This window comes from Onychostoma macrolepis, chromosome 02 (genome assembly GCF_012432095.1).
Source record: "Onychostoma macrolepis isolate SWU-2019 chromosome 02, ASM1243209v1, whole genome shotgun sequence".
Classification (NCBI taxonomy): domain Eukaryota; kingdom Metazoa; phylum Chordata; class Actinopteri; order Cypriniformes; family Cyprinidae; genus Onychostoma; species Onychostoma macrolepis.
This window is the reverse complement of record NC_081156.1, coordinates 24,540,397-24,567,978: the sequence shown is the minus strand read 5'-3', so window position 1 is coordinate 24,567,978 and position 27,582 is coordinate 24,540,397. Positions and strand designations below refer to the sequence as shown.

General features: G+C 39.8%; 2 protein-coding genes across 4 annotated transcripts; one reads left to right on the top strand and one right to left on the bottom strand.

The window, feature by feature from the left end:
* Positions 1-50: 50 nt before the first annotated feature.
* Positions 51-3,098, bottom strand: c02h14orf119 (chromosome 02 C14orf119 homolog). Of its 3 annotated transcripts, none has more exons than XM_058745096.1 (3): positions 2,979-3,098; positions 1,253-1,671; positions 51-539 (listed from the first exon to the last, which is right to left on the bottom strand). In XM_058745096.1, exons 2-3 carry the CDS (start codon positions 1,667-1,669, stop codon positions 366-368), a joined length of 591 nt encoding a protein of 196 aa, XP_058601079.1. In that variant the 5' UTR covers positions 1,670-1,671; positions 2,979-3,098; the 3' UTR covers positions 51-365. The 3 variants fall into 3 exon arrangements, with proteins under 3 accessions (XP_058601079.1, XP_058601086.1, XP_058601071.1); XM_058745103.1 differs by lacking the exon at positions 2,979-3,098 and adding an exon at positions 2,861-2,951; XM_058745088.1 differs by lacking the exon at positions 2,979-3,098 and adding an exon at positions 2,016-2,340.
* On the top strand, positions 3,017-27,582 carry acin1a (apoptotic chromatin condensation inducer 1a). The gene is given in 19 exon segments (XM_058745018.1): positions 3,017-3,274; positions 5,642-5,707; positions 5,825-5,936; positions 8,263-8,321; positions 8,535-9,903; positions 9,906-11,986; positions 17,709-17,840; positions 18,009-18,097; positions 20,959-21,019; positions 22,917-22,962; positions 24,049-24,197; positions 24,300-24,440; positions 24,534-24,717; positions 24,849-24,994; positions 25,100-25,207; positions 25,298-25,405; positions 25,503-25,818; positions 26,408-26,508; positions 26,622-27,582. Coding segments are annotated over 19 exon segments (5,718 nt in total). The 5' UTR covers positions 3,017-3,136; the 3' UTR covers positions 26,934-27,582.

Genomic DNA, 27,582 nt, shown 5'->3' with positions numbered 1-27,582 from the left:
CATGGAGGACTAGAATGACACGAGGGTCAGTAAACAATGACAAAATGTTCATTTTTGGGTGAACTATCCCTTCAAAATCAAGAGAGAGAGAATGTCTGTGAAGCTTGTAGCAGCAAATCCACATAGAGGAAACATAAATAATGAAAAAAAAAAACATTTATTTTAGAAAAAAAAAATTTATAACAAGATTCTTTTGCATCTAAACAAAAGATTTTGAGGGTTAATTGTGCTTGAAAACTACACTCACATGCACATCAAGCATAGCTTTTCAAAACCGTTTAACAGCAGAATAGTCCATAGGAGATTTGATTTCAGTTTCATTCTGAAGAGCGAAAAAACAAACAAAAAACATTGTATGAAGAGCTTCAATCTCTGCCTGCTGTTCCAGCAACCCGGCTATAGAAGTACGCAACAAAGGTTGGATCCTTTTCCTCTAAGCTGTTCAAAAAGGCATTTCTCTCTTCTTCACTCCATGTATCAAACCACTGAGTCCACAGTCTTAACTGGCATTCAAAAATGTTGGGTGGGCGATCGTTCACCTGAAATGCAGAGACAAAGAAAATACCCATGTTATCATACAGATGAACCTGCTTAGCATTATTTATGATAGATAGATAGATAGATAGATGTTAAAAGCTGATCACAATTATCCATAAGTATCGACAAAACTTAAGTCCATCAATTAACGTCTTGTGAAGTTAAAAGCATGTTTATAATAAACAAATTCATTATTAAGATGTTTTTAACTTCAACCTATCCATAATATTGCTTTCTCAAGTGAAAAAGTTATCTGATCTGAAGTGAACAACAAAAAAGTGAAGATAGTCCAGAACAGTTCTAAACACATTTGTTGGGGGATTTTGATGTGGGAAGACAACAGGAGATGGACTTTTACACTGGAGGAAGTGTTATTAAGGATTATGGACTAGTATTTTGTCCGAAAGTGATGGTTTAAAAGTCAAAACACTGTAATAATGAATGTTTCTTATAAATATGCACGTTTTAATTCACAAGACTGATGTGAATTACCAGGCTGTGGATTATTGTGATGTATTTATCAGCTGTCTAAACTTTAATTCTGACGGCAACCATTCACTGAAGAGAGCAAGTAATTTAATGCTAATGCTAAGTCCGTTCTGATGAAGGAACAACCTTATTTACATCTGCATTGTCTGGGGGTGAGTAAACATACAAGAATCACACAACAAAGAAAAGGGCATGAAGTTTCACATAAATTAATAAAATAAAACACCTGCAGTGTGTTGAGTTGGTCTAATAAACTGGACACCTTTCCAGGCACAGCCTTTGAAATCAGATCTTCCAGAAAGCGTTGCTTCTGGACAGCGTTCCATCCTAAAAACCAACTTAGTACACATCGTTGTTCCTGAAGCGTCACGAAAGACAGCGGCACAGAGTTTTCTCTGGAGCCCATGTTGAGGGATGTGCAGGACAGTGCTTCCAGACGTTGGGGAACGATGCCTCCTGAAGCAGGCGGAAAGTCTGTGATGGAAACCGGACGAAGTGTTGACCAACCTTGTCCATCAGCCATGCCTAACTGTGTAATGGTGTGCTTGGAGACCTGAGTATGGGACAGATCTTCCACTGTAGGGGGCATCATGGATCCATCTGGCTGGCCCGAGCCTTGTAAAGCCTGGTGGAACCAAGCCATTTCTAATAAAGACAGAAAAAGGATTTCAGAGGGATTATCATTGATACTAAACAAAACTATAGCGTTGAAAGAAACGCTTGATCTAATGTAGTTGAGCATTTTTAGAACTTACACAATCTGAAACACTGAATAAACCACGTTCATGCATTTTAACATACATCACAACCTGGATTTAAATGCTTCATAAAATGTTAGTTTTGTTGTGCATCGTACCATGTAGGTTACACTTATATTTACTTCCTTGTTACGACATATGCTGGCTAACGATAGAATGCTAGCTGATCAAAACAAACGAGTGACCTCCTTTGTAACTTGAATCAAAATGTCATTTTAAATAAAATGTTACCCTTTTCTTAGTTGAACTTGTCACCTCTCGTCGAAAACAGCATGTTGTTACTTTCAACGTCGGTTACCAGACGGAAAATAATCTCGACTGAGCCGAGAAGCTCAAACGGAGACGCTCGCTGTGTTCAATAAAACGCTTGCATCGGCTCTGACACAGGGGGGCTCTGCATATTAGCGATGTCCTGTTCGTGAACGAATCTTTCTTTTTGATTGGATCTTTTCACATTGTTCACAAACCCGGCTTGCTCACGAATCTGACTGAACGATTCGTTAATGAAATGAACTGGATCAGTAAGGGCAGTTGTTGAGTCAACGACTCAGCGAGAGTCGGCTCTTTTGAACATGTCCGATTCATATAAAGGATGTTACTGAAGGACGTTACTTTAGTAACCTAATAGCAGAAATGTTATAAATAAAACTTAGTTTTCAGCAAAGATTGTAACTGAATTCAATTTAAACTGATTTTTAAAACCGATTCACTAAAACGAAAGGTTCGAAACAACCAATTCCCTCAAATGAATCCTGCTTTGCCTTGTGCGCAAAATCTCAAAAATCGGTATTTATTTTTTAATTGTTAAAAAGGAAAAAAAAAATAATTGTGGGTTTTACCTACGACGTGGGACATCATAAACGTGGATTAATTTATTCAGAATTTCAGACATTATGCATATTATGTACAAAACTATATCCAGAATATAAAAGCACGAGGTTAATAACTGTTAGAAAATGCTTAACGCTTCAGACTGCATTGCATTCACAGCATAAACAGCTTGAATACTGGATTGGCTTTAATAATTGCATCTTTGTTCGCCTTTGCAGTGGTTTTATGTTGAAACGGAAAATTACATGAAGCAATTCTATCACGTCCACTGTGGTTTATGTCCATGAATACATTCTTCTTCTTCTTCTTCTTCTTCTTATCATCCATAGACTGTAAAAAAAAAAAAAATAAATAAAAACATACACGTTAACTGCCTGTTACTTTGTGAAACATCACACAACTTCGAAGTCTTCTCTGTGTGCTTCTACTCCGCCTCTTCCGGAAGCGCTCATGGCGCGCTGACGTCGGTGAGGAAGGCGTTGCGGTCCGCGCGAGCTACAGAACGAGCGAAGGGAATCAAGATGGCGGACCTCGAAGACGTTACGCTGGACGGGAGGCCGCTCCATTCGCTTCGGGTGGCGGATTTGAAGGCGGCATTGGAAGAGAGAGGGCTTCCGAAAAGCGGACAGAAGAATGCTCTCATCAAGAGGCTCAAAGGGGTGAGTGGGAGTTGCAGGTTTCTCGGCTCCGCAGAGTCCGAGGACCGTGATTCAGGCCGAGGTGGTCTCTCGCTAGCTGCTAGCGCACTAGCTGGGGTGCTCATCCAGTGTGTAGTGTGTCATCATGTCCCCCCGCTGTTGCCTGTTTGTGTGTATGTGTGTGACGTGCAAAAGCGCCGTTTATTTTCCATGCATGTGAGTTTTGGGAGGGCGCAGACGTCGCGGAGGGTTCGGGGCGATGCGGTTGTGTTTACAAGTCTCTGGATGGATGGGAACTGAGAGGTTTTTTTAAGTTGTCGGCGGGCTCGCGCTTTGTTAGTGCATAAGGTGTTAGGGGGGTTGGGGGTTATGAAACGGGGACACGCTTACTAAAATTTTGTAACGCATTAAGTTTTTGAGAGATTAAACACCTCTTACTCTTTCAATGTCATGTGCTTTTGCTGAAATAAACACTGAAGTCGCATCGCGGTTGCTTTGCGTCGGTGGGAGGATTTGATTGATTGATGTGCCGCGCGCCGCAGCTGCTTTGAAGTTTGAGCTGAAGTTACTGTTACTGAACGGATGAAAACAAATCTCTGTCTATCGCTGTCTTGATTAGGTTCGTTTTAGTGCACTTGCTTGTTTTGTATATAATGAAACTATCAGGAGAAAATCCATGTGTATGTTTCAGTTGAGATCATTAAATAATCAACGAATAAGTACATGTTTTTATGTGACCCTTGACCACGAAACGAGTCAGTAGCACATGTATATTTGTAGCAAAATCCAACAATACATTGTGTGTGGGTCATTCTTCAATTGGGGTGGCAAATGAGAGGCAGAATTTGTAAAAATGCTTGTTTGTTTTTTTCTAATAAAATATATTGCTATGCATTTAAAATTAGTTTAATATGCTATATCCATTAGAATTAAAGCTTAAGAACATTTTGATTTTTAAATAATTTCAGTCAAACACTGGTGACACAGCCACTTATGTTTATGTCATTTTGAAGTAACACCACAGACATAATTTAACACCACAGACTTTATATTGCAAGTTACTATAGGCTCTGTGGTGGTACTGTCTTTTCTGGTAACACCACAGGGCCTATAGTAACTTGCAATATAAAGTCAGCATAAATCCAGGCTTTTCTAAAATGGAGGCTGCCATCATGATGATTTCAAGATCAGGGGACATTTTGGAAATATTAATAAGTATGTATTTATCAAAATTTTGATTGAAATATGTCAGATCTGCAAGTTATCAACATAACACCACAGACACTGTGACACATGAAATTGTCAGAAATTTAGCTAACTTTAAGAAAATTAATAAGAGAGAATGTACTCCCCATGCACACCTCAGATCAACCAGCACCTGCAGTGACATTTACACACAGGAAGTAGTCCAAATATAATTCTCCCTTTTCTTAAAGGGGCGACATCCATTGTTGTAACACCACAGACATGAATTTGGGGGACACAACGTTTTTCTTAAATATAACGAAATATGTATTTTTTTAAAACAATTTAATAAAATTGTACATGTTAAATAAAATCTATATTCACAATATAACCACTTTATTTGTGTTAAAAATGTTATATTGTTTTGATTACATTCCATGATATCTCTCTAAGGTATGGTGGGAACATTCATATTTTGTTACACTTGCAATCTCTAAAGCTCAATTAAGTATGTATTTTAAAACAAAAAATATAACCATTAACAGTGCACAAATTGTGTTTACCCTACAGAATACAAACATTTTATGATTTATTGGTATTTAAAGTTAATTTCAACTATTGTAAAGTAGAGGGACACCACTTGCCACCACAAATGAAGAATGACCCATGTGTCAAAATGATCGATTTTTAAAAAAAAATTATGCCAAAGTCATTAGGTTATTAATTAAAGGTCATGTTCCATGACGATATTTTAATTCCCTACCGTAAATTTATCAAAACTTTTCAAAAAGTTTTTGATTAGTAATATGCTTAGAACTTAATTTGGATTTCTCTCAATATTTTAATTGTTTTGCACCCTCAGATTCCAGAATTTCAAATATTTGTGTATCAGCCAAATATTGTCAGGGCAAATATTTCAGGTGATGTATAAATCTCAATTTCAAAGGAATTGACCCTTATGATTGGTTTTGTGGTCCTGGGTTACATATGTATGCTTATTCATTCTTACACCATTCACTCTGAACCATACAAACATGAAATATGAATGAATAATCAACTTCTTATGTTAGCATCTATTAAGTTAAGTAATATATTCAAAGCTGTCCAGTTCCAGGTATTTCACTTACCTTTGCTCCAAAGTATGTTTAAGTATTTGGTGTAGATAATGAAGTATGTGTTTCTGTCATTCTGCATGTGCAACAGGCTCTCATGTTGGAGAACCTTCAGAAAACCTCCACTCATCACATTGGCCTGCAGCCTAACTCCCGGGTGAGCCGAGCTGCAATGTTTTACAGTAGGAGTAAGCGTGTTACTGTGTGTTCTTGTGTGGATGGCTTAACTGCTCTAAAACAACTGTACCATTTTGGATTACATGTGTTTATTTAGATTGGGGAGGAAATGAGTCAGAACAGCTTCATTAAACAGTACCTGGCCAAACAGCAAGAGCTTCTGAGGCAGCGTTTGGAGAGGGAAGCACGAGAGGCAGCTGAAACTGATGGTGAGTATCAGATGATAGTGTAAATAGTGTTTTTTCTTTTCTTTTTTGAAGCTGAATGTGTGTAATGTTGTTAACCAGCAAAAATGCTATGTTCTTGTGTAAATGGTTGTAAAGGTGAAATATGGAAACACTGATCATTTACAAGTACTCTCAAAATATCCTAGTTTTTTGGTTAATGTGCAATCTTTTTATCTCTAGGCATTACATAGGGATGACCATGTTTGAACAATAAAAATTGTTGTTAAAAAGATGTTTTGATTTTGATTAGCCAGCTTTCCCTCTGTTGAGTCTTCTTACAGTTGCAGTACATAGTTATTATACAAAGGGTTTTTATTTTTAAAATAAGTGTACTAACAAAAGCATTGAACTCCTGATGTATGTCATGTGGTAAAATGTAAATCTGCCTCAATTTACTTGTACATTTATATTTTAAAAAAGAGAAACAAAGGAAATTTGAGTTAAACATTCACTTTTTGAAAAATGGGGACTTATGAAGTTGTATATACCAATAATTTATATAAAATACAAAAAAAAATTATATATAATGATGTTTGTTTTATATTTTCTCTATCTATCTATCTATATGAGTAAATGTACCTATTAAGCTCACGTACCCATTAAGCACACTTCCATTTTTGAGATCAGATTATAAAAAGAAAAAATAATTTATTATCCTACTTGATGTCTTGACCAATTGATATGTTTGTTACTATATACCTCCTGTAATTTCAAGTCAATCAGATCATTGCACACCGAGATATGAGTCTCCATGTGTTCACACTGTCTGGCGGCCATTTTGAAAGCTGTCTAAAAACTTTCACCAAAAGAGGAGCCCCTTAAATGTGTTTTTTTAGATGTTTAAGCCTTTATTTTGGGTAAGTTTCACTACTTATTGTAAAATTAAGAGATTAATGTTCAGACTTTTGCATATTATAACCTGGAACTTGGATGTGGGAAATAATTACATTAGATCCAAAAGATAGTTTTAGCAACATAACACAGATGCTACAGAGCACAGGTAGCTGACTAGCTGTATAAGATTGTGTGCTATGCTAATATATGACTTCACAGGCATTACTGGCTTGTACTTTTACATCCATAGTATTATAAATTGACAGTTTATTGCTGGTCTGTCGTTTTAAAGTGCTGTAATTTTTAAAGATTTCATATTATTGTAAGGTAAGCTTAAAGGGTACGCTACTATGAAAATCAGACAGCTTCAGTGTGACATCAATAAGAAAAAGTATAACTTCATAGATATTGTTAATAATAGTTGTTCATATTAAAATATGTATGAACTTAATACATGACCTAAACTATTTATTTAGCACAAATCCTGTCATTTTAATAAATATTACATGAAATTTATTAAAAATTGTTGCTGCTCCAATTAAGCTCAGTGTGCTCTCTTTAAGCTCATTCACATTGAACGTCTGTGTAAATACATCATAAACAGACTTTAAATATTAACTGATGGTTGCCACTTTAATTTAAGTTAATAGATTTTCTATGGATTCTGTCGACTCAAATCTGCAGACTGGCTCTGATCTTTGGCAACTAGCATCAACTTTTCCAGACTGTAAATCTGTGGAAAATCGGGACAAAAATCGTGTAGTGTATTCCAGCCATAAGAGACTATAGATAAGTTGACATCCATTTAAAAAGAGGTTTCATAATGAGGCTAGTCTCTGTGTTCATCCCCATCAATTAAATATTTTATTGGTTTGTTTTATCTGATTTTTGAATGTGTTACTTGGCTGAACATGGACTAGTATAGATGTTGCAATGTGCTTAGATGACACTTCATTATGAATATATAACTGATCGACTTGAATGCCTTGTTACTTGATTTTAGTGTTCTGTTTTTTTTTGTGTGTGTGTGATCGACTTTGTACCTTCAAAAATATATATTTTTACAATTATTCTTTAAAACTTTTTCTTAAAATAAACAAGAATTTTTTATAAAATGTGAGCTTAATGGGAACAGGGGTGTGCTTAAAGGGTACAAAAAATAAAAAGGTTAAAGGTTTTAAAAAAAATCTTTTTTTCATTTAAAATAAAAATAAATATTTTTGTTTGGGAGATTAATATTTTATTTTAACATAACTTTTTGTACTGAAACCAATATCTTGTGCACTAAAAATGTCACAATGTAGATTTTGGTGAGCTTAATAGGTATGTTTACCCTATATATATTTATTTATGTGTGTGTGTGTGTGTGTGTGTGTGTGTATGTATATTATTTTAACATTTAAATTATAGTGCTATTTAGTCTGTAAACATGTCTGTTGTCATGGTTCATATATTCTATTTATTTATTTTTAAGGAACAGACCATGAAGACCACGCAGAGGCCAATGACAGTATTTGTGCTGCCCCTAACCAGGTTAGAAATAATATGAATCCTCTTCTTCTACAGTGTTTGTTCTGGGCTGAACCACAAATTCTTACAAAATAAGTATTTTATGTTTAGTAATGCAAGGTAAGGCTAAATGTTATTTATTTAGATATTTTTTGCATTCTCCTGATTGTTTTTACTTTGGATCAAAAAATGACCTTTTGGGGAATGAACTTAACCTAACACGTATATTTCCACCAGGATGTTGCTCCCTCCTTAGTTGACCAACACAAAGGAGGTACAGCAGTGGCTGGGGGATTTGGGGTGACTGCGAGTGAGAGTGATGAGCTCAGAGAAAAAGAAACGCCTGGGCAGCCGTCCCCCTCTGCACCATCCCAGCCTGGCGCAATAGCCTCTTTGTCAGTGCGGGTTGTTGGTGAAAGAGGACCAACATCAAGCCATGTACCGGCTGACAGTGATGATGACAGTGAAGGCGGGGATGACAATGATGACGAGGAGGAGGAGTGGAACGCCAGTGCTCAACGGAGTCGTCGAGCACAGCCTCCAAAAAGCCAACCGGTGAGGGAAAGATCTGGTGGCTCGCAGCAACAGCAGCAGCCGCCCCCCCAACACATACCTTTACTATCACAGCAGCTCAGACAGCCCACTCCTCCCCCATCCCCTCCTCCTGAACTCTCTTTTCCACTCCCAGACACCCCTAAACAGAGCCCCCCTAGTCCTGGAGAGCCCCCATCTAGGCAGCGTATATCTAGCTCTTCGAGCTCTGGTAGTTCCAGTAGTGACAGTCGTAGCAGTAGCCCTGAACCAGCAGGCGACTCCACAGAACGCAGACCAGGCCCACTGACCTTACTGGCACGCAAGATGGCATCTGAGGGAGCTTTCTCTGGGGCAGGAAAGCGTGATAGGGAGGGAATGGATGGACAGAGAAGCCACCATGAGGGAGTTGTGTCTGCAATTACTCACACAGCTAATGCAGCGTCAGTTTTGTCATACCCTAGTTCAGTGATCTCCAACCAAGGTGTCAGTGTCGTTAGAACAGCGGTGGTGGAAGAGAGTGATGGCATGAAGCAGGATGAGGGTAGCCATCTTTTATGGGAGCAAGAAAACGAAAAGAGGGAAAGGCAACGAGAACAAGAGAGACTGAAAGCCCTAGAAAAGGAGAGAGAGGAAAAGAAGGCAGTGGAAGAAGAGCGAGCACGAGTTTTGGAACAGGAAAGACAGGAACGTGAAGAAGCTCTGAAACGCGAGAGGGAAAGGGCTTTACAGCGAGAAAGGGAAGAGAAGGAAAAGGCCTTACAGCGGGAGAGGGAAGAGAGGGAGAAGCTTGAAAGAGAACAAGCACTGGAAAGAGAACGACTCGAGAGAGAACAAGCTCTGGAACGAGAGAGGCAAGAAAAGGAGAGACTGGAAAAAGAGAAGCAGGAAGCTTTAGAGCGGGAGAGGCTGGAGAAAGAAAGACAAGAACGAGAAAAAGCCTTAGAGAGGGAAAGACTCGAGAAAGAAAGACAAGAACGAGAACAAGCTCTAGAGAGGGAGAGATTAGAGCGAGAGAGGCTTGAGAAGGAAAGACTAGAAAGAGAACAAGCTCTAGAGAGGGAGAGATTGGAGAGAGGCGGCTTGAGAAGGAAAGACAAGAACGAGAACAAGCTCTAGAGAGGAAAGGTTGGAGAGAGCGGCTTGAGAAAGAAAGACTAGAACGAGAACAAGCTCTAGAGAGGAAAGGTTGGAGAGAGGCGGCTTGAGAAAGAAAGGCAAGAACGAAAACAAGCTCTAGAGAGGAGAGATTGGAAAGAGAGAGGCTTGAGAAGGAAAGACAAGAACGAGAACAAGCTTTAGAGAGGGAGCGACTGGAAAAAGAGCGGCTTGAGAAGGAAAGACAAGAACGAGAACAAGCTCTGGAACGAGAGAGGCAAGAAAAGAACAAGCTCTAGAGAGGAGAGATTGGAAGAGAGAGGCTTGAGAAGGAAAGACTAGAAAGAGAACAAGCTCTGGAACGAGAGAGGCAAGAAAGGAGAGACTGGAAAAGAGAAGCAGGAAGCTTTAGAGCGGAGAGGCTGGAGAAAGAAAGACAAGAACGAGAAAAGCCTTAGAGAGGAAAGACTCGAGAAAGAAAGACAAGAACGAGAACAAGCTCTAGAGAGGAGAGATTAGAGCGAGAGAGGCTTGAGAAGGAAAGACTAGAAAGAGAACAAGCTCTAGAGAGGGAGAGATTGGAGAGAGAGCGGCTTGAGAAGGAAAGACAAGAACGAGAACAAGCTCTAGAGAGGGAAAGGTTGGAGAGAGAGCGGCTTGAGAAAGAAAGACTAGAACGAGAACAAGCTCTAGAGAGGGAAAGGTTGGAGAGAGAGCGGCTTGAGAAAGAAAGGCAAGAACGAAAACAAGCTCTAGAGAGGGAGAGATTGGAAAGAGAGAGGCTTGAGAAGGAAAGACAAGAACGAGAACAAGCTATAGAGAGGGAGCGACTGGAAAAAGAGCGGCTTGAGAAGGAAAGGCAAGAACGAGAGAGGCAAGAAAAAGAACAAGCTCTAGAGAGGGAGAGGCAGGAGAAAGAAAGGTTAGAAAGAGAGCAAGCTTTGGAGAGAAAGAGACTGGAAAGAGAAGCTGAATTGGAGAAAGAGAGACAAGAAATGGAAAGGGCCAAAGAACAGCAAAGGCTGGAGAAAGAGAGGGCTGAAAAAGAAAGACATGAAAGAGAAGCCGCTCTGGAACGCAAGAGGCAAGAGCGAGAGAGGCTTGAGAAAGAAAAAGCTTTGGAAGAGGAACGGTTGCAGAAGGAACAAGCTCTTGAGCGTGAGAGAGAAGCACAGAGAAAAGCAGAGGAGGAACGAAAGCGAGCTTTGGAAAAAGAGAAAGAGGAGCAGCAGAGAGCCTTGGAGGAAAGGGAAAGACTTTTGGAGCAAAAAAGAGTACAGGAGGAAAAAGAAAAGGCTTTGAAACTTGAAAAACAGGAGGAACATGAGAAAGAAAGAGAAAGCCATCTTCCTCCGTGGAAGCGTGGTCGTGATATCAGTGGTCTCTCCTATCCAGCGGCCCATCCTGCTTCTCTGGAGAGTCCAAAGGAGAAGCCCAACAAGAGTGAGACTGGTGAACCTCAGAGCGCTGAAAAAGATGCTCGATCTACAGAGCCTGTCCCACAGCAGTCACCCACGATTGCAACACCACTATCCCCTCAATCCTCTTCAAAGAAGTCCCGCTTCCTCAGAGATGCTCCTGTGACAACTCTTCTCCCTTCCTCTCCGACGTCTGTGCTGAAGAGACCTCGTACTTTCTCAGACAGCCCCATGCCACAAGCCCCCTCAATTCCATTAATATCTAAGCCTGAGGAAAAAGATGCTTCTCAGGCTCCTCAAACATCAGTCCTTGCTTCAGCCCCCAGTGAGCTTGAGAGCAAGACCCCCAAGGTGCCTGCAAAACAACATGCACCACAAGAGGAAGAGAATATGGAGACGTCTGAGGATAGTGAGGCAAGCAAAGACATTAAACATAAGACACTCAGAAGAGTGGATGAGGAGAAACCTCCTTCAGAGGAGAAGAAAAGAGGAAGAGAAAGGGAGAAGAAAGAAAGAAAATCATCATCCTCCAGCGACTCTTCCTCATCCGACTCGGATTCTGGGTCTTCATCCTCCTCACGCTCCTCCAGTTCATCATCGGATGAGGAGGAGAAAAGTCATTCCACTTCAGGTGGTAGGAAGGTGAGTAGCTCAAAAGTTATTTTTGTCAGATTAACTCACTCTTGCTCTCTTTAAATATTTTAGAGACATTGCTCATGGTCATTGTAATCAAGTGTCAGAATTCATCTATAATTACATGCTCCTCAAAAATAGCTTCAGTGGTAAAATAAGTGGCAGAAGAACATAAGAGCATTAGAGAGCTGGCATACAGGGCATAAACTAAGGTATATGGATTTCCTGGGCTATTAAGTTTTATATTTCTGATTTCATGACTTACCTTGCCAGTTCTTTTTTGTCTCTCTCTCTCCACTGCATGTGTAAATTACATCAAACGTTCAACTTTTTATTCATTTTGCAAGAAGATAAACTTCAACAAAGTTTATCTTCAAAGTGAATTCTACAAAGTACTACAATAGTGGGTGAACCATTAAAGGATATAATATGATGTTGCTAAAAAGAACATTATTTTGTGTATTTGGTGTAATGCAATGTTTACGCGTTTAGAGGTTCAAAAAACACTCTTTACTCTATCCTCCTCTTTCTGAAACGCGTCGGTTTTTAGCTCATCGTTCTGAGACATAAGGTGTACTCTGATTGGCCAGCTATCCAGTGCGTTGTGATTGGCCGAATACCACAAACGTGTGATGGAAACGTTACGCCCCTTACCATGTTGTGATGCCGTGTCCCGGCGCGACGAGACTAAAACAATAAAACCCATTATAAAAGAGGCATTTGTTGCATTCAGTGAGGTCATAATTACTGATTATAATGACTCGTACGGTCTTTTTACGCATTGCGCCGCGTAAACATAACACCATGTCTGCATTTGTGATCATAGATACGCCAAACAAGCACTACTCTACACTGCTCAAAACTTGCGTTTGAATAGTCAGTAGCAAATTCTTTAAATATCGAAACGTACTTACAGGCTGTGAGTCAGAAGCACCAGACTGTCCTTGCAAAGTTGGAATTGGCCCACATTATAGTAGGGGTGGGACAATAAATCGATATATAGCGATCCTTCTCCATGCGATACGAGAATATCTGGTGCCAAATATCGATATTTTAATTAATACAATAAGGTGCTCTAAATAGATTTCCCTGTTCATAGCGTCTAAAACTGCATAGAATTCGCGGCTGCGCCATTTCCAGCTTTCCAAAAGCGCTCTGACTTTGAGCAAGTTTCATGACCTGCTTTCTCTATGCAGATGGGGAAGCACGAGGAACCGAAAGGATAAACAGATTTCCAGCCACTGTATTAGCTTTAATATGTTTATGGAGATGAAAACTAAAAAACATCCTCGGAACAGCTATCAGCGTGGACCATAGGCACCGATCACATTATTATTGCAGAGCGCATATTCGGTTCATGAGTAGCCTAACCTCTCCGCTCGCATCGCAGGTGGATTTCCCTCACTATATGAGAGAGAGAGAGAGAGAGAGAGAGAGCGCCGGAGCGTCCAGTTTTATGTGAACAGAACTGGATGCTCTCCCGCTCTCTCAGATATTACAAGTGCGCGTTATGCATTGTGAACAGTGGACACCGACCGGCAGAAACATAAATCTGCACCTATGGCATGGAGGACGAAACAAAACCTTGTCAGAGCCACACAATGCGGCGCAGAAGTGTGCAGTGTGTGTGTGCTTGCCGCGCATCTACATTTGAAATAACGAACCTGAGCATGCAAAATACGCAATGTGAACAGCTATTTCTTCGTGTGGTGCTCCGTTTTTATGATGAAAGGTGTAGAAAGGTTGAGAAAGCACTCCAGGTAAATTTTGAAATGTACCAGGTTTATATTATATCGATCTATCTAGTTTTTTTTCTGTTTGAGAAGCAGTTAAATGTGTTAGAAATGTAGAGAGAAAAAGAAAAGTGTGAGCTTTTAATAAGTCCAAGAATAAAATGATTAATTTAGCCTACTCAACACGTTAAAATTGATTTACAGAACTTTTTTTTTTGCCATTTTCTAACAGTTTGGACTTGAATAAAGAAAGAAAACTTGCACTTAACTGTTTCACAGGCATTTTGTTAGATATCGTGATGTATCATTATAGGATTATCTAGAAATATATTGATTATCGCAGAATCGCTGTATCGTGATATTATCATTACCGTGAGCCATGTATCGTGATTATATCGTATCGTGAGGTACCCTGCGATTCCCACCCCTACATTATAGTGTTCACAGCCATTCATGGTGTTCAAATTGTAGGCTACTCTCTACCAGCTTAAGGAAATAGTCCTCCGCTGCACACACTCGAATATTTGCGTTGTAATTTTCTGCAGCAGTATTGTAAATACAACTTAACCACTGATTTCTAGTTGTGTACTCACTTGGAAGGCCAAGCAAAGTAGTTTCGCTTTAACAATGAAACACAGCGTCTCCATGACATGGCGGCGGCAACAACAATACTACAGCGAGAATAAAAGCTACGCTTTCTTTCATTGTGTATACGTTTGGGTGCTGTTATGCAGATCTTCCCACACAGTGACGTAGACGTAGGGGTGTGTTTGAATGAGCTGTTTTAGGAAGGCGTGGCAGTCTTAACTATTAAAAAGAATATCTCTTTGGGTTTGAAACTTTAATCTTTGCAACTTTACAGATCTTATATAGAGGTGCATCTCAATAAATTAGAATGTCGTGGAAAAGTTATATTTCAGTAATTCAACTCAAATTGTGAAGCTCGTGTATTAAATTCAGTGCACACAGACTGAAATTGTTTAAGTCTTTGGTTCTTTTAATTGTGATGATTTTGGCTCACATTTAACAAAAACAAATTAGAATATGGTGACATGCCAATCAGCTAATCAACTCAAAACGCCTACAAAATGGTCATTCAGTTTGGTTCACTAGTCTACACCAGTGGTTCTCAACTGGTTTGGCCTTGGGACCCACGTTTTCCCATGGTCATCAAGCCGCGACCCACTTTTTTATATACACACACATATATTGTTAGTTTGACAAAGAAAGAAGAATTTGTCAAATTATACGTATTTTTAAAAATATGACCAAAAAACATAAAAGTGCCCATAGTCTAAAAATCACCCATATATTTGAAGGCCCCCCAAAACATGTAGGCTGAAAGATTTTATGCATTTCTGCTGTAATTATGATTAATTACGACACAATAATTAACAGAACCTGTTAATTATGAAGTATTGGTATATTAAACAAATTAACCACAATTAATTTTGTGATTCAAGAACTTTGTTCTTCAATAAAAATTATAGTTATTGAGGAAAAAAGAAATATGAGTTTAGTTTACATCTTGATTTTAAATTTAGATTATTGTAATGTATTAAATGTCCAAATTATTTCACAAAAATTAAGTTAAGACTGTTAAGAATATGACTAATTCGGAATAAACAGCCTATAGGTAAGGCTATTAAATAGCAGTCCCAAACTAGTTTTTGTTAATACAATTAAGTTGGTATGAGCCACCACAGTCATTTAAACATATGAAAAATGACACAAAGTGAAAATAACATGCTATTTTTGGGTTATGGAAACAACAGTTATTGGTGAATATATCCAATACTAACATGAACTTTTAATGAAACGTGGAAACTGCTCCTGAATAGAATGAATATCATACCTTCATGCAAATCCTTCCCAGCTAACATACGCAGTACCAGTTACCAGTACGGTACTGTACTTTTATTTTACACGTTGCATGCTCGTAGTTTCTGCGCTTTATTAGTGAAGTGATATAAAGCGTGGCGCCGCATTCGCGCGTGCTATAGAAGAGTGTGCACGGTGTAACATCTGGCAGGACAGGATAATTAGTTTTTCTGAGGTGAGAGGCTTTTATTTCATAAGCTACGAAAATATCGATAGAATAATGACACTGACATTAAATGTCAACATCTCATCTGACCGCAGATACTGAATCAGGACAGCGAGTTTTTCGCAGGCACTCTTTACTTAAAGTGCATCTGACAGACGTGTCAACAGCTTTCATGCTCGTGTTTTTAAATAAAAGTCTCGCATCAGAAAAAAACATTTAGAATTACGTTTTTTGTTGTTGATGTAGTTTCTTTGGCCGCACACTCGCGACCCACTCAGAACGGTTTGGCGACCCACTTTTGGGTCGCGACCCACCAGTTGAGAAACACTGGTCTACGCAATCATGGGGAAGACTGCTGATCTGACAGTTGTCCAGAAGACAGTCGACACCCTTCACAAGGAGGGTAAGCCACAAACATTCATTGCCAAAGAAGCTGGCTGTTCACAGAGTGCTGTATCCAAGCATGTTAACAGAAAGTTGAGTGGAAGGAAAAAGTGTGGAAGAAAAAGATGCACAACCAACCGAGAGAACCGCAGCCTTATGAGGATTGTCAAGCAAAATCGATTCAAGAATTTGGGTGAACTTCACAAGGAATGGACTGAGGCTGGAGTCAAGGCATCAAGAGCCACCACACACAGACGTGTCAAGGAATTTGGCTACAGTTGTCGTATTCCTCTTGTTAAGCCACTCCTGAACCACAGACTATGTCAGTGGCGTCTTACCTGGGCTAAGGAGAAGAAGAACTGGACTGTTGCCCAGTGGTCCAAAGTCCTCTTTTCAGATGAGAGCAAGTTTTGTATTTCATTTGGAAACCAAGGTCCTAGAGTCTGGAGAAAGGGTGGAGAAGCTCATAGCCCAAGTTGCTTGAAGTCCAGTGTTAAGTTTCCACAGTCTGTGATGATTTGGGGTGCAATGTCATCTGCTGGTGTTGGTCCATTGTGTTTTTTGAAAACCTGCACTGCACCCGTTTACCAAGAAATTTTGGAGCACTTCATGGTTCCTTCTGCTGACCAGCTTTTTAAAGATGCTGATTTCATTTTCCAACAGGATTTGGCACCTGCCCACGCTGCCAAAAGCACCAAAAGTTGGTTAAATGGCCATGGTGTTGGTGTGCTTGACTGGCCAGCTAGCTAGATATGGGGTATTGTCAAGAGGAAAATGAGAAACAAGAGACCAAAAAATGCAGATGAGCTGAAGGCCACTGTCAAAGAAACCTGGGCTTCCATACCACCTCAGCAGTGCCACAAACTGATCACCTCCATGCCACGCTGAATTGAGGCAGTAATTAAAGCAAAAGGAGCCCCTACCAAGTATTGAGTACATATACAGTAAATGAACATACTTTCCAGAAGGCCAACAATTCACTAAAAAAAATTTTTATTGGTATTATGAAGTATTCTAATTTGTTGAGATAGTGAATTGGTGGGTTTTTGTTAAATGTGAGCCAACATCATCACAATTAAAAGAACCAAAGACTTAAACTACTTCAGTCTGTGTGCACTGAATTTATTTAATACACGAGTTTCACAATTTGAGTTGAATTACTGAAATAAATGAACTTTTCCACAACATTCTAATTTGAGATGCACCTGTATGCACAAACGGCTTGTAACACTCCAAAGACAAAGGAAAGCATGAAATCGCATCATATGACCCCTTTAAAAGAATGTTCCAGGTTCTATTCTCACAAAGCATACAAACTAATATCCTCTTACAATGGCAGCCTGTGGGGCCAATTTGGGGCATGTTGCACCATAGAGTTGCATAATAAGCATATCTATTCATGCTAATTAAGTAAAGAGTTGAAATAGGCTTTTGTGTTGATACAATTTCACTAATTGTTTATAATTCACTTATTTATTCTTGAATAGCATACTGTTATTCATGCAAAATGCATCTCTCTTTTACATGGCCAAATTTTTAAGCATAACTTACTTTCTATCTTCCTCAGTCTAAAAAGGTCCAGAAAGAGGCCACAGAAAAAATTGTGGCTGAAAAGCCTCCTACAGCCCAACGCAAAAAACGAGTCTTCACAGAGCAGGAGGAAAAAGACATGGGCAATGAGGATATCATCCAAACCAAGGTTAGCAAGCAGCCAAAAACTGGTTCTAACTTTCTGAATTTGGTTCTAACACCCTGACTAGTCACAGTGTTTATTATCCTTATGCTACTTTGATTGGCATTTAATAGGCTCAGTCTGTGCAAGACACTGAACAAACATTTCAGTTTCTACTTTTTCTATATATTTTAGAAACCCTGCCTTGAACTACAAGATGAGAAGGTAACAAGGGGAAGAAAGGACGAGATTGAAGATGACGACACTAACAAAGACACTACCAGGTCTGTCTATATTCTACTTTGATTATATTTGTACACCAGAAATCAGGGATTGAATGAAAACATTACTAATAAATAAGGGATGGAAATCCAAGCAGAGATGGAATATGGTGGTTATGATGTGGGTTAAGATGGAAGCATTTGATTGACAGTTTTACGGTTTTCATGTAAAATGTGAGATTATTGAAAAGTTTTGGCTGCCTGAGTCCTTTAATAGTCTATTTATTGGACCCAGGAAATGCATACAAATTTTATCCTGTCATTTGGAATTAATTGTAATGTACTTTCAGGCCAGTTTGATCAAGTGTAGCAGCAATATTCCATAACAATCAGTTTTTTTTTTAATAAAGCTCTTTCTGATTTCTGAATACTACAACAGCATTGAAGCATCAGAGAGCCAGTGTTAATACTGTAAATGTTACAAATATTTTACTTGGCTCATTAAACTGAGATAGGAAAATATTACAATTACATGCATCATATTTAAATAATCTAAATAGCTGTGTGAGGTAATGCAAAATGAGATGGTTATTGTAATTGCTGTCATCACAGTTTATGTTGCCAAAATAGAGGTTACTAATGTTTTATTGGTTGCAAGCTGTTTTGTATATGGCTGCGACTGTTCTCCTCTCTTCAGATATTAAATGTATCACCTTTGCAGAATGAAACGTAGTTTTAGCCCTTAGCCTGCATTTATGGACGAATACAGTACGAATGAAACCAAACAAACACTATTTATAATTTATTTAACTTGCATAGTTTGCCTCGAAACTGAAGATAAAATAAAGTCAAATAACACAACAAGGCTTGAAGATACATGGTTTTAAACAGTTACTATTGCGCTACTAATGCTGCCTTCACGTGCTATCGGAAATTTCCTATTTCCCACTTATGAAGTCGTGATTTGGAGCTTGTAGTATTCAAGTGCTTTAATGTCGGAAAGGATAACATGTAGCATCCCACTGGTTGACAATCATAAACATTCACCGCGCTACACATGCAGGTTGCTGACAATTCTGGAATTTCGGTCAAATACATGCTTATTTCACTGCTTATAAAACATACAATATGCTTCGAATGATCGTTCATATCTAGCCTATAAATACACTACTTTAGCGACAAGACAAAGGGATGTAGTTGTTGTGAGAGCAGCATTGACCGCAGCAATGGTTATTCCCTCCACCATGTTCAAAGTTTATGACCCGCCCAACTCGGAACCTCATTATTTCCGAGTTTCCCAGTAGTAAATACGATTTGAGAGGCCGTTCACGTCGAATTTCCGATTAGGAAACTCATATTTACGATAATTCCGATAGCACGTGACGGCAGCATAACATAGAAGTTAGTAGCGTCGCTAGCTTTTTAGTTCTTCCCCAAAACTGCATGTAGCTCGTTTTAAGAGCGCGTTATTGAATTCGTGTGGATTACGAACAGGCAATCAGTGCGGCTGCCTCTCAGCCGGTGATAATGGGGTCCTGCTGCAGTGAGTCTCGCGCACCTCCCTTTCTCTCATCTAGACATGGCTGTACTACGCGTTTGACCAACAACACGGGGCTCAAGGTGGCCCGTTAGCTTTGGGCGAGCGGTGTTCAATGAATTCGCGAAGTCCCGTCCGTTTGTAGTCATTAGAGAGGCTCTGATAGGTGCGTGATCTCACTGCGTTATGCTGCTCGACGGGGAGGAAAGACAGATGATGCTCCGCGTCAGCGCTGCACTCATGTACTCGCATCCCACAATGCGGCGCAGCGGGTTTTGTCATTTGTCTTTTTAAATGCTAGAGATATGTTAGTATCAGGGCGCGATTTATTTGAACCGACTCGTATTTCGCTAGTTTTGTCGGCTGTGTGATCGATCTATAAGGGAATGAAACAGTGACGCTTCGCCACGCGTGTCACTCCACTCTGCGGGATGAGCGCTGCATTTAGTCGACATGTAGCCTGGAGCTTTAATTTGGAGGTCAATGTGAAACTACATTCGCAAGGTTATAGATGCAGCACAGAAATATTGAATTTTTTTTTTTTTTTTTTGAATGTTTTATTTTTTTTATGGAGTTTTTGTTTTTGTAAAAGCAAGCCTGTAATTGTTGCGGTTGTGTGTAGAGATGATTGATTAGTCTCTGTTTTGGAGGTAGTGTATACTGTAGGGATCTGTATGTGTTTTAGGATACACTGTTTGTTGTAATTGTCATAAATTGTCCCCCCTCCAAACTTGCCCTGGTTGTGATCTCTAAATTGCTATATATATATATATATAGGTTTTGACTTTGTTTTCCTATTGTTTTTTTTAACGTGGTTTGACCAATAATGTGCAGGCATTGTACATTATCAACCAATCATGATGTGCGAGTAGGTAGGTGCTACAGAGAACAAAGCAATGCAAGTGTACATATATCATATGAGTCTACAGATCATGTCAGTAGGAAAACAAAACAAATCCCAGATCATTAAGGTAATTAAGAAATCATGGCCGGGAAAAGAAATTTTCATATTCATACAAAGAAAGTTGTATGATCACCCTACATTTAAGGGATATTTCACCCAAAAAATCAAAATCATGTCGTAGTTTATTCTCTCTCATGTTGTTTCAATCTGTATTACTTTTTTTTCTTACATGGAAAAGAAGATGCGACGTTAGGCAGAATATTAACCTCAGTCACATGCATTTCATTGCATTTTTTTCATACAATAAAAGTGAATAGGGACTGAGACCGTTATTCTGCCTAACATCTGTTGAGGGTTTGTAAATGATGACTTTTCATCCCTTTAAAATCGAGGCTTTTACTGTGGCTATAGCAAATTGTGACTAATTATTTTTACATTCTTCCCTCTTTCACCCCCCATTCTTTTTGCTCCTGTATTTCTCAGTAGTGAGGTGAAGGAGGCTGTCATGGCAGAGCCTGAGAAGGTTCCAGAGAGCAGTGAGGAGGTAAGAGCACATAGGAGTGCTGGGCTGACCCAACTCTACCATTCGCCACATATCCTCCACATAAAGAGGCAAACAGCGTTTTATAAATGGCTGTCATCCTTCCCCCTATATTTTTCAATACAGATACATTATTATTACAGGTACATGCAGGCATTACTGATTATGTTTACTTGTACATAAGCTAATTTAGCAGCTCTGTGTATTGTTTGCCCTTTTGTGGTCAAAGATGATGTTGTGTGAACCTTTGCTGAAGCTGTCCTAGACAGAAGCAGCAGGGGGCACTCTCTCACTTTGGCTGATGTTTAAAACCCCCTTGATTGCTTTGTTGTAAAGGTGCTCATGCCTCTTCCATTGCCCTTATTGGTACCTGCATACTACTACTACTACTACTGCAGCATCTGTTCTACTGTCTCCAAGCGCCATGGCTTTACCTGATAGGCCCTTGAGTCTGCTCTGCAGTGCAACACACCAGGCAACAATGGCCACGTTTCCTCAATGGCGTTGGCTGGAAGCACCTCTTGATTGGACTGATAATGAGAGGCTGAGTAATGTGGGTGTGACATTTTGCTGAGTGTCAGTTTGGATCAAGATGGCAGAAAGGGTGGAAATGAAATTGCCAAAAACCATAAGCAAATAAATGGACATCTTCAGGACTGTTCAATGTGACTTTTTGGTTTTAATGGAGACATTTCTAGTGATTGTCCCAGTTGTTCACTATATAATGGGACTAGTTTCTCTCTTTATCCTGCAGAAAAAACTTGATGCGTTTTCTTAATTTCCAAGGAAATTTTGAACTCTGTTTTCATTGCACTTTAACACAACAACTGGCTCTGCTGGATTTTACAGCTTTCTCATTTTTCTCTGGACTATCATGATCAAACCTAACTGATAGTTTGAAAGTGGACTTTATCTGTTTTGTTGTTTTGTGGCTTCTTGAAAGCAGTGAAACTGCTTCATTCAACCTGAACAGACAGAAACCTTGTGCAGTCTCCCTCGTAACATGGACATCTTCACAAATACATCTGACGTGAGTGTGAAGTGACTCAGTCTTCTGAAAGGTTTCTCAGCAGTTTGTTTGAAAGACTCCTCCCACGTTCCATTTTCATGCCAATACGATGGACTTCAAAAAAGACACTCAAAGCCTCTCAAACTCCACCCACATTGTTCTACATAAGAGTTCTTCTGCCAGCCTGCTCTCAGATCTGTGCCCTAACTTCCCAGCCGCCTTTGATTGGACAGTTGTTGCCTAGATACAGTACATGCAGACGTGCGATTGGGCCATTCCCAACCCAGTGAAGAACATGTCAATGGTACCGGGAAATAAGTAGTCATTCTCCATTTTCTACTTTAAACGTTTTGCCTAGACAATGCTAATATTTACAGAGACTCCCTGGTAACCCTAAAATGGAGCTGTTTACTACAGGATAAAGAGTATATGTGTGTATATATATGGCCACTGCAGAGCTAATGTAAAAACTCTTTTAATTCCCCACTACAGTAACTGCCTCAAAGGATATTTCAACCTGAGGGGCCACTTAGTGTGATAGATAACTGCAGCAAAGCCTTTAAAAAAAGTATTTTTTTTGTAGGAGAGGACAAGACCGCATCTTCAGAGCAGAAATAGATCTTTGAAATTGTCAAATTCCAACCACTCGAAGAATGTGTGTGTGTGTGTACACGCTCTGACTGAAGAGGCGGTCTTTCCTAATAGATTTTCTTTCATATCTCTTTATCCAATTCCTTGTTGATGGCTCACTCTATTTTGGTCTCTATTTGTCATTGTTTTATCTCCTTCATACATGCAAACACATTTCTTCCCACTCTGAACCCTGTGCTTTCTTTCCGTGTATACTATCTCACCTTTTCCCATGGCTTGGGTGTGTTTTTTCTCTTTCAGAGCACCACGCCAAAGACCTTCTCCGCCCGAAGGATTTCTCTCGGCAGTGAGTATCTCTGTTTCCCCTTAAGTAGTTTATTTGGAGGGATCATTCACTGTGCAATACTAGTAAAACTTTTGGGGTCGTGTGATATTTAACTTTTTTTGTGTGTTCTTGAAAGTGTCTTATGCTTACCTAGGCTGCATTTTATTTGATGAAAATAAAAACTGTAATAATAAATGTACTTATTATTAAAATTTAAGACAATGTTAGTCCTGAATTTTCAGCAGCATTGTTCCAGACTTCAGTGTCACATGGTCCTTCATAAATAATTTAATATGACAGTAATATTTCTTTTACTGACAGTTTTGACCAATTTTATGCATCCATGCTGAATAAAAGTATTAGATGGATAGTTCACCCAAAAATGAAAATTGTCATTAATTACTCACCCTCATGTCGTTCCAAATCTGTAAGACATTCGTTCATCTTCAGAACACAAATTAAGATATTTTTGATGAAATCTGAGAGCTTTCTGACCCTCCATAGACAAGAAGGGTACTACCACGGTCAAGGCCCTAAAAGGTAGTAAGCACGACACATGCACGTGCTTTCCAAGGACGTAGAACATGTGCATGCGTTGTTTACGTTCAGATCAAAGCATGCGCATGCATCGTGATAGTCTCCAAAATGGTGCTAGGGTGACACGACGTAGAAGAATTGTTGATTAAAGTTGTTATTTTAGTCTTTTTGTACACAAAGTATTCTCGTAGCTTCATAAAATTGCAGTTGAACCGCTGATGTCACATGGACTATTTTGTGGATGTTCTTGGTACCTTTCTGGGCCTTGAACGCGGTAGGACCCTTGCAGTTTATGGAGGGTCAGAAAGCTCTCAGATTTCATCAAAAATATTGTAATTTGTGTTCCGACGACGAACAAAGGTGTTACAGGTTTGGAACAACATGAGGGTGAGTAATTTTCATTTTTGGGTGAACTAGCCATTTTAATTGAAAAAAATCTTATTGACCTGCAAACTCTAAGTAGTGTATTTTTGTAGTCTTAAGACACAGTGTTGTTAAGTTTGAAATCCAAAAGATGATGATGCTTTAAAATCAAGATTTCAACGATTGCCACATGCTGTCTGTCCTCAGGCAGCAAACAGTCTCCTGGGGTGGTGAGTTCGGAAGGGGAAGCGGAGGCCGCAAGCAGTGCTGGCGCTGGCAGGAAGAGGAGATGGGGCTCCAGTACAGCGGTCACTGCCAAGAAACCCTCCATCAGTATCACCACAGACTCTTTGAAGGTCAGATAAAATATGAAATTAAAATTAGTTAAAAAGATGTCACTATTCCTGTCCTCCGTCATCTGATGAACAGTACCATAATGCATTCCTCACTCTTTACAGTCTTTAATACCAGACATCAAGCCTGCCTTGGGTCAGGAGGCAGTGTTAGACCTGCATCCAGAGGAGATGCATCTCTCTGGGGAGGAGGAAGGAGGAGAGAGGGGCGACCAAGACCTGAAAATTAGACGAACTGTAACACAGGTGCATGTTATTCCTCGACTAGAAACAAAGATCTGTGTTTGATTATTTGCATGTGTTTGGTAAAATATCCATTGCTCCCCCTCAACTGAACAGGTTGTACCCTCTGACACACAAGAGAATGGACAGAAAGAATCTAAAAGAAGTGAACTTGAAGATGAGGAAGAAAGAAGTGAAGGGCAGGATAGACTTAGCCAGGAGGAAAAAATTGAAGGCTCGATTCAGGTTTCCATGGAGACGGAGCCGTCGTCCCCTGGGCGAGACGTTGATATGAAGACAGGTGAGGGTTACAAAAGGAACATATTAAAATTTTCTGTGCAATAGTGTGAAACGCATGTAGCTAAGTTTTAAATAGAAAATCAGCGTTAGTTATCTCACTCACTGCTTTCTCGCTTTGTTTCCTGCCTAAAGTTACTCCCAGTGACACACTGATCCGTCGTTCCATTAGCCAGCAGAAGTCGGGTGTGAGTGTCACTATTGATGACCCAGTCCGCACAGCCAAACAGCCGTCACCTCCTCGTGGCAAGCTGTCTAACATTGTCCATGTCTGCAACCTGGTATGTATATACATATAGACCACTGATAAAATAACAATGCTACATGCAAAGGGATTTATTGTCCCAGGTTGAGTGACCAGAGGCTTGTTTCGTAATATTTCTAAGGTGAGGCCGTTTACCCTGGGGCAGTTGAAGGAGCTGTTGAACCGCACAGGGACTGTAGTGGAAGAAGGTTTCTGGATTGACAAGATTAAATCTCACTGTTACGTCACAGTAAGTATCTTCCCTGCATCTCTCTGGATCTTTTTATTTTTTGCGAATTTCTTGGTTTCTTACCCTCGGACTATCTATACTTTCCCTCAGTACTCTAGTGCGGAAGAGGCGATGGCCACTCGTACAGCACTACATGGGGTTAAGTGGCCCCAGAGTAACCCCAAGTTCCTCAATGTTGATTTCTGCATGCAAGAGGAGGTAAGGATTTTATTTAATTGGAGGAGATGTATTCCGTTTTCTTTCTTTTTTTCCTATGGAAACTAATTGTCTCTCAATCCTGTCGCATCCGCATCAGTTGGACTTCCACAGGGGTTTGGGTCCAGCAGGAGAAAAGCCAACAGAGGAGCCTCGTGGGGTGGTAGCCGCTGGGCCTGGCCGTCCAGTACCCCTGCCTCTCCTTCCAGAGCGCGATCAGTGGGCAGAACGAGAAAGGGAAATGGAAAGGAGGGAGAGAACGCGTGCAGAGAGGGAATGGGACAGGGATAAAGTGAGGGACTTCAGCAAACCTGGAGAGGAGCGGGAAGCTGGGGCCAGAAGATCGCGTTCACGAGATCGTGAAAGGCGGCGCAAGGAAAGAGGAAAGAGCAAAGAGAGGAAAACGGATAAAAAGGGTGAGAAATTTGAAAATCCTCAGTTACTTTCTGTGCGGTGAAGTTTAATAATATTATTATTACTACTACTACTGTTATTTGTTTACTTTTATTGATATTTAAATTGTATTTTTATTTGTCTATTTATATGTACATTTGTTACAAATAATTTATTAGTTTTTGAACTTTTTAATGTTTAAATTGTGTATTTTGTTTTCATATATTTAAATATTACATATGAATATTTAAGTAAAGATCTTGTTCCATGAAGATATTTTGTAAATTTCCTACCGTAAATATATCAACTTAATTTTTGATTAATAATATTCCTTGCTAAGGAGTTAATTTGGCCAATTGTAAAGGTGATTTTCTCAATATTTTTCTTTCTCTTTTTTTTTTTGCACCCTCAGATTCCATATTTTCAAATAGTTGTATCTCGGCCACATATTGTCCTATCCTAACAAACATACATCAATGGAAAGCTTATTTATTCAGCTTTCAGATTATGTATCTCAAATGATTAATTTAAAAAATTTACCCTTATTACTATAAATATATTATACAAATATTTATTCTTTATTGGCTTTTTTGTTTGTGTGTGTCTGTTTAGAAAAAGGACCAGAGGATCCACCTGCTAAACTGCTTGATGACCTCTTCCGCAAAACCAAAGCGGCTCCATGCATATACTGGCTCCCCTTGACTGAGGAGCAGGTATGTTTCTTTGCACGTTTTAGTTACTTATTAGCAATGTTTGCTAAGGAAAACATTTTCTGTTTTTATGATGTTATGCCAGTGCTAATTACCCATCGCACTTTGCATTGCAGGCGGCACAGAGGGCAGCGGCTCGTGCCGAGCGCATGAGGGAAAGAGAGAAGAGGAGGAAGGAGATGGAAGAGGAGGATAAGAAACGTGAGGAGGAGCGACGAGAGAGGATGAAGACTGGCGGAGCCACCGGAGGGGAAGGTGAGAGAGACCGTGACAGAGAACGAGAACGAGACCGAGACAGAGGTCGGGAAAGGGAGCGAGAGGGGGATAAACGGAAGGAGGGATACCGCAGGCCTGGCGGAAACAGTGCAAGCGGGAGCAGGAGGTCACGAAGCCGCAGCGACCCACCGCCCAGAGATCGACGACACTAAGGGAAGTCTGGAACTGTCCAGTTTGTGACCCCTGTTCCTGTATGTGCTGTAACAGCTCTATGCCTACCTTCCTGAGGACCAACTCAGACTTTATAAAAACACACACATACACACACACTCTGCGTAAAGACACACGGGTGCACACACACACACACATTGGGACCACGGTGGTGCTGTGTCTCCATGTAGACTCTTCTCGTTGTCTCTTGACTGGGCTTTAAGACTCCTGGTGTTCATTTCCCACCACAGTGTTAATGGACTTCTGGTATAAATGGGTCGGACTGCAAGACATCCTCCTGGTTTGGTGACATTCTCTTTCTCCTTCAGTGTGGTGTCGACACGGATCTGAAAGAGATGCTCTGAAAGCCTTGGCGTGATTTAAATCCTGATCACTACTTTACGTTCGCCTCTTGTTTTCCTCACATTCCTTGTACCTTTTTTTGTCCCGTATTGTCTGCCTTTTACCACCCCTTTGCTGTTAGCAGGTTGCCATGGAGAATGGGATGCATATTTAACCTTTTCACATTTGGTTTTTAATTTTTTTATCGTTTTAGCATTAAAGCTGAAATTTTGTTTTCTTTTAATTTTTTTGTTTACTCCTGTAAGTGCTGAATGTACAAATAATAAAAAGGTTACATCTAAGAACTGA

What these genes read in the sequence shown, in the direction of transcription:
- c02h14orf119 (XM_058745096.1), bottom strand. Translation starts at nt 1,669, where the DNA reads ATGGCTTGGTTCCACCAGGCTTTACAAGGCTCGGGCCAGCCAGATGGA. An exon ending in ACCAACTCAACACACTGCAG is followed by an intron (nt 540 to 1,252) that starts GTGTTTTATTTT and finishes TCTGCATTTCAG; the next exon opens with GTGAACGATCGCCCACCCAA.